At 38.8% G+C, this 14,918-nt stretch overlaps 1 protein-coding gene across 17 annotated transcripts in view; it reads left to right on the top strand.

The window, feature by feature from the left end:
- Positions 1-14,918, top strand: part of MAGI1 (membrane associated guanylate kinase, WW and PDZ domain containing 1) — a 598,529-nt gene that overhangs the window by 570,546 nt on the left and 13,065 nt on the right. For 5 of the 17 annotated variants that reach the window (XM_042453467.1, XM_042453456.1, XM_042453458.1 and 2 more), the window contains one exon: positions 4,673-4,876. The exons of 4 other annotated variants lie outside the window; for them this stretch is intronic. In XM_042453467.1, the coding sequence (XP_042309401.1) occupies positions 4,673-4,876 (204 nt within the window). The remainder of the gene's footprint in view (positions 1-4,672; positions 4,877-14,918) is intronic. 8 more of the 17 variants (XM_042453468.1, XM_042453460.1, XM_042453457.1 and 5 more) reach the window with 2 other exon arrangements.

Genomic DNA, 14,918 nt, shown 5'->3' with positions numbered 1-14,918 from the left:
AAAGCCTGACACGCTTCTGAAACATCAAGGCATTGTCCCCTCGCTGCTAGTGTCCTTGAATCATTCACGGAGCAGCAGTAAACTATGAATGCAAAGTTTCAGTTCATAGGAAATTGCTGCTCTGTGAACGATTCAAGGATGCTAGAGGCAAGGGGACAATTTCCTGAAGTTTCAGAAGTCCGCCAGACTTTCATACATGTGCACTTCCATGACATTTTGCCAGCGTTTTACCAGCACTTATCCCACGGTAAGTGCTGTTGTGAAAATCTTCAACAGTCAATGGGAATATATGACATTCCAGATAAGAAAGTGCTCCTGCAGTCCCTCCAGGAGGTCCATATTTAACGTTTTCCAAATCATCTGGCCAACATCAAATTTAAGATAGTCTTTGCCCACACACCGCCACATGCATATATGTTATTTGTATGTTGGTGTGCTGTGTTTCCAGCGGTTCTGTACTGGCACAGAGATCCTAGATCATTTGGTGCCAATACATAGAATAGACACATTTTGAAGCATTGGCAAGTGTTTTGTACATGACTGCATTCCTATTTATGCAAGGACCTAGTTTGGACCTTCCAGCCATGCAGTTCAGATCTGACATGTATATTTGATGGTCCACGGTCATCCCCTTCAGCTATCAGAGAAAATGAGATCTACATTACCTCAAGCATCCATCAACTGTGACTTGTTGGCAATTGGGATTTTCTCTCTTTCCTTTGGCTTATGGGTAGAACTGAAGATTCCAAAGAACATAAAACATATTTGTAGCAAGAAATGGCATTTGGAGAGCTTCTCCCATGGCTTAGAAATCTGATCTAACCAAATATAAACAGGCCAGCTTGAACCTATCCAATCTAAATACTGAGTCACCAAGGGCTTTAATCATTCAGGACTGAACTTGTCCTGTTTTAAAACAAAATTTAGTTCATTGCTTGTCTTACCCTACATTGGGTAAGGAGCAGCTAAGTCCCATCTTCCTGGTTCCTGTCTACAGCATTAACACATACTGCTGTTAATTTATTAGGAGTTCTTGAATCACTTCTGCCAAGTGTTCCTGGGCAGATACCCAAGGGGTGAAATTATTGTATACTCTTTCCTGCAGTGAAAACCAAAGTGCACATGGAGTTACATATGATAGCTGTTCAGTCTTAAAAGGGCCTCCCTCTTGGCCATCTGTGAGGGTGACAAAGAGATGATAATTACAGATAAGATCATGAGGCAGGTACAACCATTAATCCTGTTAAGATCCATCAAATTAGTAATCACTCCCAGATGCAGAAGGCTACCAAAAAAGAGAATATTCTTTCATTGATGGTTTAGCACATAGGCACCTGGTGTTCACAGATTTTTACTATCAGTTTTAAATGAAGCAGTGTGACATACAGTTGGCTGGTCTCTTAAGAAAAAAGTGTTCTAATGGCTTTAACTGTTCAAACCAATCTTAATAGTTGGATGTATTAATTTTTGAAAGAATAACTCCTCGTAGATAAAGATATGAGGCTATGTGCAAACAGGTATTATGTTTTGATTTCAGATTCTCCCTCCTCCCACCCTGTTCCCATGAAATATTTCTTTCCCAATATTCTGCATGAGATGCCTGTCCTCAGCTATGCAGTGCTCACCCATAAGTGCTTTTGTCTTTTTATGTAGATAGTTCAGCCAACAAAAGTTGTTCTCATGTAAGGTAGCTAATGATATTGTATAGGAGAGGCCAGGCTCACTATTACACATTTCGTGATAGCTGATTCTTGTCAGCCTTCTTTTGGTGAAGGAGCATTTGCTCACGCTGGAAATTAATTCATCCTTCATTGTGATCTTCTTGGTTCTATGATGGTATAAAATTACTAATATAAATGAAATTCAAGTGTGTTTTAGGATGAGTGGATTAACATTATTTCCACCCATTTGCAAAAGATACAGGCAAGTTCTAACTAGATGCTTCATTCCAGATATACTCAGTGGTCTCCACCTGTCATGCATGGTTTTTTGGAGGACACACAAATGTTAATGTGAAATGCTGGGAAAGCTAAATTGTGTTAAAATACATCAAATATGGACAGACCTAAAGCCAAGGGCCAGCGTTTGGTTGTGGTCTGACTGATACATCTCAAATTGACTTGGAAACTTAAAGCCAAACTTAAATGTCAGGTCAGAGAACAGCCAAAGTACATCCCCAAACTTGAGCTGAGTTAACAAAGTATAGTGCTAGAGTTCAAACTAGGCTAGGATAACTGAGGAATGTGTGAGAAGAAGGTCAAAATAGCCAGTGATAAACCTCTAACAAAATCAGATAGTCTAATGTCCTGCATGAGGAATGAAAGCTTATAGCCCTTGTCCTGTTAGAAGCACTCTCTATTTCCATATTCTATAAGCTAAAAGTGAAGAGTACCTTGGACCAACCAGCCCTTTAAATAAGGGCTACTCAAACTGGTGGCCTGAACTGGTGCCAGTCCCTGAACCATTGGCTGCCAGTCCTTAACAAGTTTCCTGGAAAGGAAGAAACAGTTTTCAGCTTCTTAGTAAAGAAGAGTGGGATTTTATCCAGTGGTGCCTGTTCATCAGAAGTCCAGACACAACGGATATATAAAATTCCTGCTCCCACCCATGTGCAGCCATGTGTTCCTCAGATCTAGTCCGGAGGGTTGATGGGGACCATGTACTTTCTTCTTCAGTACATCCTAAAAACATAATGAGAGTGCTAGATTACCCCATTTATATTAACAGGCTTATATACAAAACATTTGGACAACTGGATTTAGTTGTCACATATGCAAATACAGTCCTTTGTTTCCACTCTTTCCTTCAACATGTGTTAGAACATAGTTTTATATTTACTACTGTCATCACTCTCTGTCCGCATTTTAACTAATACCCATTCCACCCATTACTACAACTTTGTTACTCTTTTGTGATGTACAACCCATACAATATAGAAAATATTTGACTTTGATCCAAATTCAGTCATGGCCTTTTGCATGAATATTCTTCTGCAGTAGTCTCTCTGTATTCAAATATTCTGAAGTGTGGAGGAATTATTCTGAGCTGGAAAACAAATTTTTGTCCATGCAAAAACAAAAACAAAAAAACCCTGCATAGAAAAAGGTGTTCCTGTGGAAAATGGGTGATTGCACAAGAACCCTCTTTTATGCACATAAAACAGGATTTTACACAAACTTTCCTCACATGTTTTTTCTATACAGAATAATTCCACCACAACATTTCAGTAAGCTTGAATACTGGAAGAAAATTGTGCAAGAGCCTTGTTGGTCAATTACTCTTCCTTTTGGGGATTCCTTACTGTGGAAAACCCTGCTTTTCAACCTGGGAATGAATAATAAAGATATTGTTTCCACTCCTCGTTCCCACTTCACCACTGTATTTCCTGATAATTGGTCCTTTTCAGTAGCTACTACTCCTGTTCATTCGTCATTCTTAAAAGGATTGAATTCTGACACAGCAAACAAAAAAGATTAAGTAGATTAGGAAGTGATTGCAAGGAAATAAATTCATTCGTCATCACTTGCTGTTTTTCTGTTCCTTGCCAAGATCCAGAGTTGCACTAGTGTAGTTCTGTTGGTACAGTAGGATTTCTCCTTTCTTTTTTTCACTCCTGAAACTTTGATACTACCTAAAAATCTACCCCGGGGTCTTTCCTAGTCCTCCAGAGCAGATTTGAAGGGTGTACAAGGAGCTGCAGAAGTGTGAAGGGAATCACCTCCTGTCCAGTTCCTCTAACTGACAATTGGATCCTGGCCTTGTCCTCTTATCCCAAGGAGAAACATGTGGAATAAATTCTGTGAAGGCCAGCAAGATTGACAAATAAATATTCTCAGATTCTAAGTGTGTATTTTAGAGGGATTAGGGCAGTCTTTGGGTCTTCCCAATTTTTTCCAATGAGATCACAAAAAAGGAAGAGTTATCCAATCGTTCATAGGCCACTGGCCCTGAAAAGGACATATTTTGCAATCATGTTCCCATCTGTAGTGCCTTAAATAGTTCCTTTGACCACTGTAGAAAAGTCAGCCCAGTTCCCTACCTTTCTTACCCATGCCATGTTCACTTTATATGATGGATTGCTCTGAGTTGTCAAAATTCAAACAAATCTCTTCGTCCTCTGTAGCTATAGTACAATTCTCTTTCAAAATGGAGAAAGATCAAAACATTGGCAGAAGCTTTAACAGCCACTGGCTGAAACAAAGATAAGATATTATAAAGTGAAGAATGAAAAAAAAAGAGTTGCATTCCCATCCAACAGTTTCAAGTTTGCGGCTCAAATCCCCAGAGATTTTATTTTGGGGACTGCTGAGCACATTTGCAGCCGATCAAAAGAAGCCATGTCATTCTCAACCATATTAATGGGAGAGATTGTGTGCGTGAGAGTATACAAGGGATTGTGGAATGCAATGTAGGAAGCGCCAGTTTGCCAAGTGCTAATTCACGCCCACAGCGTCAATTGCCAATGTTTTGCACAATGGCAGCAAAGCTATCCTTTAATATCTTTTGCTTGATGCATTAATTAATTAACCCTTAACCTTCTCTTTCCCTTTTCAACCCTTTTTCTCCTTTCCCCCTTCACCATGTTCCCAACGTATATAAACAATTTTTTTAAAAAAAAATTGCACACACACACACACCCCAAAAACAAACAAACCAATATTCAATACAAAAGCAGGCAATGCATGTGTGGCCATGCCTCACAAAATAGGTCGGATTATTGAGGGGAGCCCAGCAGACCGATGTGGGAAGCTGAAAGTGGGGGACCGGATATTGGCCGTTAATGGATGCTCCATCACCAACAAATCACATTCGGACATCGTCAACCTAATTAAAGAAGCAGGAAATATGGTTACTCTGCGCATTATTCCAGGGGATGGTAAAGTATATATTTTCTTTCTTTCTTTCTTTCTTTCTTTCTCTCTCTCTCTCTCTCTCTCTCTTTCTTTTTCTCTCTTTCTCTCCCTCCTCCACTTCCCTTATTACATAGCTATTGCTTGTAATGGGCTTGTGAGTTGCTCTGTGCCATCCCAGGCTTGGAGTATTAACATCTGAGCTATTTTAAAGTCTCAGACATATTATTTTAAAATGTACAATGCTATTATTATTATTATTATTATTATTATTATTATTATTATTATTTTGCTTTTGTAAACATACTTATGTTAGTTTGAAGCTGGGGGAATTGATGCTACCTGATGGAAGAAAAGTGATCCCACAAGATGGCATCATTGTGTGGAGACCATACATAAATTATTTGGTTAATGTTATCAGAAGAGTATGTTGCCACATTGATTCCTAGCTGGGATATGCATTTGCCCACTCAGCCCATCCATCTTTTTCTTCCTTCCTGTACTAATGTTGCCAACAATCTGTAGCACATCTTGATGTTTTCACAATGTCATTGCCAGACCCCTTGATATTTAGTGATCCAAAGAGCCCTTACACCCCCCCCCACACACACCCTAAAATAAGACAACTTCTTGTAGAAATATGAACCACTGGCGATTTCACTGACACGCCAACTATGTAATTTAAACATGTTTTGGCATGATGATCAATGATTCCTGAGATATAGTGTCAAAGACCATTGTTTGTCATGTCATATTGTGAAAGCATAATTAAATGGTTGGGTGGTTTTCTGTATCAAAATTTGAAAAGATGGATGAGGCTAAATCCTATTGTTAGCCCTGATAAGAGGAGGCCATTGAATGGATTACAGTTGTTATGTTTTATGTAAGTTCCTATGATTCAGTGGGTCTACTCTTGTTGGGTCTAAGAATTAGATACAGTCCATACTGTATAGTTCTGGCTGTTTGGACTAGTTAACTTCTGGTGGCACTGCCAATATTCTCCAGACCAATATTACTTGGTAGAGCATTGTGCGCTCTGGAAATCTCATTATTTCCCACCCAGAACAACACTTTCTGGTTCTCATGGTTGCATGATCTTTCAATTGAAGGTGAGATACAGGCACATATTTTTGCATGGACAGCTCACAAGAGGAAGGTGAATTTGTCCTATTCAGCTTTTCGGCACATTGAAAAGAAGACCACACCAGCACACATAACCTCCAACCTTGGTTCTATCTCCTGCTACACCTAACAGACAGTAGATCAAAAAGAGGATCCACAGCAGTTTTCCACTTGAGTTGGAAACATGAAAACATCCAATTTCTCACAGAGAGGCTCTCATGTTCAGAAAGTCATCTTTTAGTCATAAGAGGGTCAGCTTTTCCACACTGCAAAAATAAACAAACTTGATAGCCCCTTTAACAGTCATAGCTCCATCCTGTGGAACCCTGAGATTTGTAGTTTGGTAAGTTTTCAGCTTGGTCTGTCAGAAACTTCTGGTGCTTCACCAAACTACAAATCACAGGATTGTGTAGAATAGAATCGTGGCAGTAAAGGTAGTCTCAAACTGCTTTATTTCTGCAGTGTGGCTATACCCAGTGATAGAAATAGGATGGTGACAGAAATTGTAATAGCAGACAGCAGAGCTATCATGCTCTTCCCCATGCTGTTTCAACACAGTTTGATTATGATTAAATAAAGTTACTGTATATACTCATGTATACGTCCAGAAATTTTAGTAAAAAATTGTCACAAAAAACCTGGGTCAACTTATCTATATGTCAGTGTAAGCACTGTACTTATATATATATAAAAAGAGAACCATCCCATTATTTTAGTAGAGTGGCAAAAAGTGAGAGATTAGTCCGTCCTGAGAACACTTAAAAGAAACACTGACCCCCTCTACTCTCTCTGCTGTGGCACTGCTTCTGGCCTTTTTGAATGCCAGGGTGGAAAAATAGCGGTATTCTTTAACATCATTTTCTTTTGCTTTGTTCTTTACGTCCTAAGCTTGACTTATCTATGGGTCATATGAATATCCATAATTTTGGCCCCAAAATCTGTCCTGAACATGAGGTCAGCTTATAGTAAAATAGATACAGTATTTTTAGATCATAAAATGGGGCTTCACAGATCTTGTGCTGTTAGTTAGGTGAATCTTCACTCATGACCATTCTATCTCTTTATTTACTGACTATGTATTAACTGCATATGTTTTTCTCACACTTCTAATGCTACCTTCATACTCTTTGCCATGTCTAGCCTTTGGTATTTTAACATTCATTTAATTGTTGCAAAAACTGACTGACTGACTGATTGACTGATTGGTTGAACTGACATGCAAGGTGGTTTTGAACATAGTTAGATGCGCAAGTACCCTGTAAATTATGCTTATTAAAATTCAAATTAAACTGATCATACTATTAACTCATGCTTGTTAAAATTCAAATTATCCAGTCATTCAAATCCAGTTGCTCATAAATAAAACAGTATATATCTCTTTGATGATGATGATGATGATGATGATGATGATACAAATAAAATATTAAAAAGTCCATCTTATCCATTTCAAAACACTCTCCAGGTAGTTATGGGAGATCTGACTGAATAGAAAGGTCATTGCTTGCCAGCAATTGGACAACAGGGAGGGTGCTTGCCTCCTCAGACCTGCCTCCAAAGGTGGTGGGACCAAGAGAAAGGCCTCTCTTCCTGATCTCAAATTCTGTATAAATTTGTGTAGAATAGTCTGGGCTTTGAGAAGCTCTTAGGATATCATATTCCATGCAAAATAAATAAATTATAAATTAGCAGTTCACCTGTTAGAGGGATGCTGTGTTTGAGTATAGGCAGCATATGCTTGAATTGCCTTTGACACTGTACCCAATAGGGTCAGGGATGGAGAGAACTACCTTCCTCTGAAAATGCAGATTTACAGCTGGAAAAAGCACTCCCTGTGATACTTATGATCCCTGTCCAAACCTCGCGGGCAATGCATTAAGGAATCTTGAATCAGATTCCCTAGTTTTAGAGAACTGCTGATCTCTCTGTCTCCTTTTTTGTAGGCTTAAAATACCCATCACTAAATCTAATGTACATCCTGTAGGTTTTGAATATGCTTTCATCGTTAAGGGATGACAATGCATGCAGGGATGGGATATTTGATTCTCATCCTTTGCATTTCATTGTAGAATAATCCGGACGTTTTATGTGTTCAAACCAAGGTTAGGAAGCAAAAGAGTTATAGCCATATTTTAAGCCTGTTGAAAAGAAGCTTTGTTTTTATGTCCAGATCAAGGGAGCCTTTAAAAGACTTATTTTTGTTTGTTTGTTTGTTATGAGAGAGTTTGCCTTTTAGTTTTAGAGATCCTGGATAGAAGTATTGTTCAAAGACAGGTCAGACATGTTAAAAGGTCATCAGTTAATAGGATATAATTCTGTTATTCATTAAACTGATTCATCACTTTACCTAATATACCTGTTTGGCATTTGAATGATTCAGCATTAGTTTCTAACTAATATACTAACAAAATTTAAGACAGTAACATTTAAACTGTAACATTATAGTGTTGGGTTTTATTTTTGTTTTGTTTTGTTTTGGCTGCTTTGAGCATTTTTGAGGCTAAAAATATTTTAAATAAAATGAAGACCTAAATAAATATTAGGTTGCTAAGATATGGTTTCACTTTGGAGAGTATTCCAGACTTTCAAAGAACAATGAAACATAATGCATGTTGTATAATAGAACGGGTGGGCAGGATGGCTGATCCACTCTCCGTCTTTTTGACTAGAATTCTCCAACCCACTGATCAGAACATAGTGCAAAAACCATTCTCTTAGAATTCAGTATTTCTTAGCCTTTAGACATTTGCTTTGCATAGCAGAATTAAATAAATTCTTCAGTCTTTCTAAACAAAATTTCTGTTGTGGATTATCCCAAGTTGTCTTTGTCTCAGCAAGATAGTTTTAGAGCGAGGAAGCAGTTTGTTGCAACTATTGTCACAAATCCTCCTTGGCCTACTGCAAATTGCCCAAGTCCAGAGCTACATCCTTCTCACTCATCTGTTAGAGGACTAGGTTAATAGGAGTTAATAAATATGAATAATAAATATATGTAATAGTGGGTGAGAGAACTGAAGTGTTCTTTCACCTGTTAATCTCACTTGGACAATTTTCAGGTGGGACATTTGGCCACTCTTCTCAAATGCTGGTTTTAACAAAATCCAATGCAGTTAAATTTACTTGATAAATCTAATTGTTAGTCCTAACTAAAGTAAATCCATTGAATCATATATAATTTACATAAAAGTTGATACATCAAGTTCCCATCAATTAAATGGATTGGCTCAGGCTGGAACTAACAATGGGACTTAGGCCTTAATTTTATGAGTGAATTTTCATAAGACTCATTTGTGGCCCACAATTTCACTGGATTTTTCAATACACTCACATATTCCTAACTGTTTTCACCATGTTGTGTGTTGATGTTTTCACCATGTGTAGGATCCAAATAGGTTCCACTGATATAAAGTAATATTACTTTATTACTCCCCCCCCCTTCTAGATGTAAATGCATGTCATCCACCAGTCATTAAGGAGAACTGATTTTCCTTCCTTTTTGGGCTCTGTAAATTACATGATGGTTCTACATCTGTATCAAGCCTTGTCTGGAACATTCTAGAGTTGCCCTTTCTGGTGGGAAGTGTGCCATTCCCATTTCCTTTCTAAACAGCCTAGCAAGACTTTGGCCCAAAACACACTGCAGAAATAATCCAGTTTGAGACCAATTTAACTGCCCTGGCTCAATGCTAGCGAATTCTGGGAACTGTAGGTCTGTGCGACATTTAGTCTTCTGTGTCAGAGAGATCTAGTGCCAAAATAAACTACAGTTTCCAGAATTGCCTACCACTGAACCAGGGCAGTTAAAGCGGTCTCAAACTGGATTATTTTTAGAGTGTGTTTTGGACCATTGTTTCATCGGAGCTTGAACTGTATTTCTTTTCCCCTCCTTTTTTTAAAATTCTTTCCATCTTTATACATTCCTGTCTAGTCTGAATGTTCCCCCATTTGATTACATATTCTATATTACTTGATCTATGAAGAGTGCCCATGAGTCAGCCTATGCTATTGTGTATAGGTTTTGTAGGAGTAGGCACATATATACACACACCCAGATAGATAGATAGATAGATAGATAGATAGATAGATAGATAGATTCAGAAGGCAGTTTCCAAATGGCCTTTGGTTGAGTACTGAAGACACCCAGCCTACGAAGATCCATTTTTGGGCAGGCTGGGACTAATAACAAATTTTTCGTTTGGGATCTTAGACTTCTAAAGAAACTTGGGAGAAGGGAATAACCTCAGTTTTCAAGAGATTTCATTGCAGTATGCCTGAAACTGGTCAAATATTACACAAAAATAATGTAATACAGAGGTATTTACAGTATAGAGTGCTTTAAAAACAAGGCTTATCTTGTTTTTCTGGAAACTGTTGGACAAATGTATCATTTCACTTCTAGTTAACAAAATAGCCAGTGCTGCAGATCTGGAATCTTGCCAGTGGGAACTGCATTATAGCAATGATGCATGCTGCATATACTTGCTGTTTTGAGGATCAAAAAATAAAGGAGACCACACTACATTCTCTATCAGACAAATGTAATCTTATCCTCGAATATTCATGAAATATTGGGATTAGGTATTGCAAACAGTGTAAAGATGTTGCCTTTCTGTTTGTTTGGGGGGTTTTTTGGCTCCTTTTTTTTTGCCTGCGAAATAACACCATAGCAGCTGCTGGGTGGCTTGATTACGCCCCTCTGGCTCAGCACCATTTGGGCATTGTGCCAAAGGGACATCATCATTGTGTGTGCCATCTGAATGGGGACGTTCAGCCCTCACCCTGCCCGCAGGACGACGCTTTTTGCTCGTCTGTACCAGGCCTTAGTTAACAAGTAAAAAATTGCACTGAAACACTAACAAGTAGAGAGCCAGTGTGTCATGAGAAGATTAGGCATGCAAGATTCCAAGGCAAGCAGGGAAATGTGAAACCTCTAGTTTTTCTGAGTAGTATGCCCTCAGTGGGATTAACACTAGAAAAAAACTCTTGCCAACATATCCTGATTGTGGGCTTTCCAGAAACATAAAAACATAGTGGTGAGCTAGTAGCACTGCGGGTGTAATCCTGCTTGATAGACTATATTGTGGGATCATTATGCTGATGAAACTCAGCCTTTGTTCTCCTCTTCATCAAGGTCATCTGGGATTTTTCAAGTGCTGGACCAGTGCCTAGAAGCTGTAATAGGATGAGGGCAAATAAACTGAAGCTGAATCCTAATAAATTGGAGGATGTGTAGATTGGTGATTTTTAGATTCAGGAATTGGATAGTCACTCTAAGTCAGTTGGGAATACAGTGGTACCTCGGGATACGAAATACCCAGGTTACGAAATTTCCGGGATACGAAAAAATCCCATTGGAAATAATTGTTCCGAGTTACGAATTTGTTTCGGGTTACGAAAAAAAATTTTGGTGCTTTTCGGCGCTTTTTCGCACGAAACGCGGCTTTTCCCCATTAGCGCCTATGGCAATTCGGCTTACGAAGGCTTTTCGGGTTACGAAAGCGGCCGCGGAACGAATTAATTTCGTAACCCGAGGGAGCAGTGTATAATTCGGATAAATAGCTGTGTTAATTTGGAATAACAGAATATCAGTATGCAACAGGATCTTATAGCACCTTGGAGAGTAACTGTGCAAAAGAATTTGTAGCATAAATGCTACAACTTGTTTTGCACAATTGCTCCCAAGGTGCTACAAGATACCATTGCATACTGATATTCCAGCCTAACATGGCTATGTTTCTGAATTCTACTCCCAAGGAAAGCACCAAATTCAGCTGGATGTAGGAAGGAAGTAGATCAAGTCTACAAAAGCTTATGCTACAACTTATTTTCACATTTAGTCTCAAAGGTGCTACAAGACCTCTTTCAGTGTCATGCCTCCCAGAAGAAATCATGTGTGTTTTGGGAATACTTCTAGATCAGTCTTTCTCAGCTTTTTTACTCTGGAGGAACCCCTGAAATGATTTTCAAGTCTCAAGGAATCCCTGCATCAACGTTCTTGTGTCTAGTGACGTCTAACAGCACTCTAGTTGAGAAAACCTGTTCTCGATCATTTGTGATCACTGCATGCCCAAATGGACTCCATGCGTCAGGGAGGTGGGGCTCAGATTTGACTGATCTGCCCCTTTTTAGACAGGAATGATGTAGCCACAATAGTTTGTGCATCCCAGTTCTACAGTTGCAAGAAGCTTTACATGGGGCTGCTCTTGGAGACTCATGCAAAATGCTGATTGGAACTTCATACAGAAACTATATAATACTATTCTCAAAGGAATTGCACTGGCAAACAATATGCTCCTCATCTTGATTCAAGATGCTGGCAGTCACATTTATAACCCTAAATGATTTGGGACTCTAATATATGAATGGCTTCCCCTTAGTGTCAAGAACTGTCTCTTCTCCCCAGAGTTCAGTAAACAAGACTTCTGCATTGAAAACAGTACAGCTTTATGCCAGAAAACCAGAAGTATTAGCACAAAGACATTTGCAGACAGAAGTGCCATCATCCACAAACATTAGCATAACATTAACAATGTGGGCTTCATCTTAATGTGTTTATTTATTAAAACATGCCAGCCCTCTCTTCCATATTAGCATCATTCACCCAGCCTTCAGTACTATCCTAGCCTCATCTCTACTTTCTATTTCCATAAGCAGACTTTGAGAAAATTCCTCCCCAAGACATCTGCATATTCCTGTGCCAGACAACAAGCATCTCTTTGCACCACCAACAATTATTTACACTAGTAATATGCCTCCCATACTTCTCATCATATCCCAAAATACTCTAACCTTCATATAATTCTTCTAGTTATCTAAAACACTATAACATCCAGTTGAACATGTGTATGTATTACAACAATACCCATCTCATTGCAGAATATGTCAGATTCTGACACTTACAGAAGGATGCAAGGCTGGTTGGATCTTGGAGCCCCTGGGATGGAACTCACAACCTTGTGGCTGTACTACAAGAATTTAACCTGTACCTGTAGCTGCTGTACAGACATTTAAACACTGCGCCACCAGGGCTCCTTAGAGCACAAGCTCTTCCATTTTGTAGATTATAGAGGAAGGAACTAGTAAAGCCACCTCTGAATATTCCTTGCCTAAGAAAACTCTTATGAAATTCACAGTGTTGCCATATGTCTACAGGTGACTTGAAGGCACATACACACTTACATACATTTAGGTCTGCAGTGTTATTCAGTGAGAAACAAGAATCATCTCATATTGAATGGACTTCTGAGCACTGGACAATGCCTATTTTTCCTCAGAATTTCCATGCACTGCAACCTACATTTTTCTTCAGCAAGGCTTTTGAGGGATGCAGCTGCTACAGTGGAAGGGGAAAGGTAGAAAATGCTGTTTCTTGAACTTCAGTTTATGTATAATAGAATCCAAGCCAATATATATTCTGCAAAGAATAATTAGTTGAGATATTCCAAGATTTGTTGACGTTTAGCTACAGTGGTACCCCGGGATACGAAATACCCAGGTTACGAAATTTCCGGGATACGAAAAAATCCCATAGGAAATAACTGTTCCGGGTTACGAATGTTTTTTCGGGTTACGAAGAAAATTTTTGGTGCTTTTCGGCGCTTTTTCGCACGAAACGCGGCTTTTCCCCATTAGCGCCTATGGGTTTTCGGCTTGCGAAGGCTTTTCGGGTTACGAAAGCGGCCGCGGAACGAATTAATTTCGTAACCCGAGGGAGCACTGTATTTGTTTTTGAGCTTTCTTTTTCTCTTTTCATGTCTGCTAGGTGCTTTCAGTTGTGATATTTAATAGTAGATAAGAACCAAGAGAAGGTTATTGTTCTCAACTTTGCAGTGATCAAACTTCTGTAAATGTCATATATGAACCACGTATTTACATTTTCACTTCTGTTGTGAACACTGAAAAAATAGATTATATGGTACTCATCATCTGGTTTGCTGGGAACTTGTTCATATAAGAAAATAATTCACTTGATTTCTGAGTTACTGTGCTAGTTTAATCTAGAAGATGAATCTGTGCATGGACTATTGAAAAGCATTGTGTACTGTGTAGTTCCAATTGAGTTTATTTTTGATAGTCTGTTTATACATGCAAGTGATACTGCAGTCATGAAGTGATAAACAGGTCTGAAATCTCTATGGACTTATTACTTTGAATCAAACATTGAAGTCCCATATTTATTCCTTCTTTACCCTCATTGTTCATGACCTCACTTACCTTTAGTATATGACTGGGTGAAATTGTCCATTAAGGCCAACATGAATTTTATCAGTATGAATTTATCAAAAACATCATGATGCTCCATCTAACATGATGATATCAAAAACTCTCTGTTTATCATATAAATTGCCAAAGCCAATTGGTTTAAATGGCAGTGTGGACACATGAGGCCAAAAATAGTTGAGCAGCACTGAGGTGTAAAGAAAAGGAAAATACAGTCACCCCTCCTGATTCACGGATCTTAGATCTGCGACCTTGCAAATCTGTGGAGGGGTGACCTCCACTATTTTTAATGGGACATGCCCCCACACGCATGGGCATGCGCCCCATTCAAGCCTATAGAGGGGTCTGGAATGGATCCCCCGCGAAAACAGAGGGCCAACTGAAATATTAAGAAGTCATAGCAGTTTGGGGAATAACATGGTGCCAGAGTGTGTTGAAACAATATGAGTGTTTGGCAAAGGAGTATGGTATTTGGCTGTATGTTATTTCTGAAGTGAATATTAAAATCAGTGAATATTTGCCTTGTTAGTTTCTGCTTTTTATTTTTGGAAATCATTACTGGAATATTATAACTTCTAACAATTCCCTTTCACAAGCATTGACAACCCATCAGAAGATGACAACTAAACATGCTAGTAATGCTCACTGTTCCTTTTTCAACCATGAGTCAAAGTATAGTAGTGAAAAACATTTTATCTTATTTTTCCTTGCAACCATGAGGCACGTTGT

This window comes from Sceloporus undulatus, chromosome 2 (genome assembly GCF_019175285.1).
Source record: "Sceloporus undulatus isolate JIND9_A2432 ecotype Alabama chromosome 2, SceUnd_v1.1, whole genome shotgun sequence".
Lineage (NCBI taxonomy): Eukaryota > Metazoa > Chordata > Lepidosauria > Squamata > Phrynosomatidae > Sceloporus > Sceloporus undulatus.
This window is presented reverse-complemented; position numbering and strand designations above follow the sequence as displayed.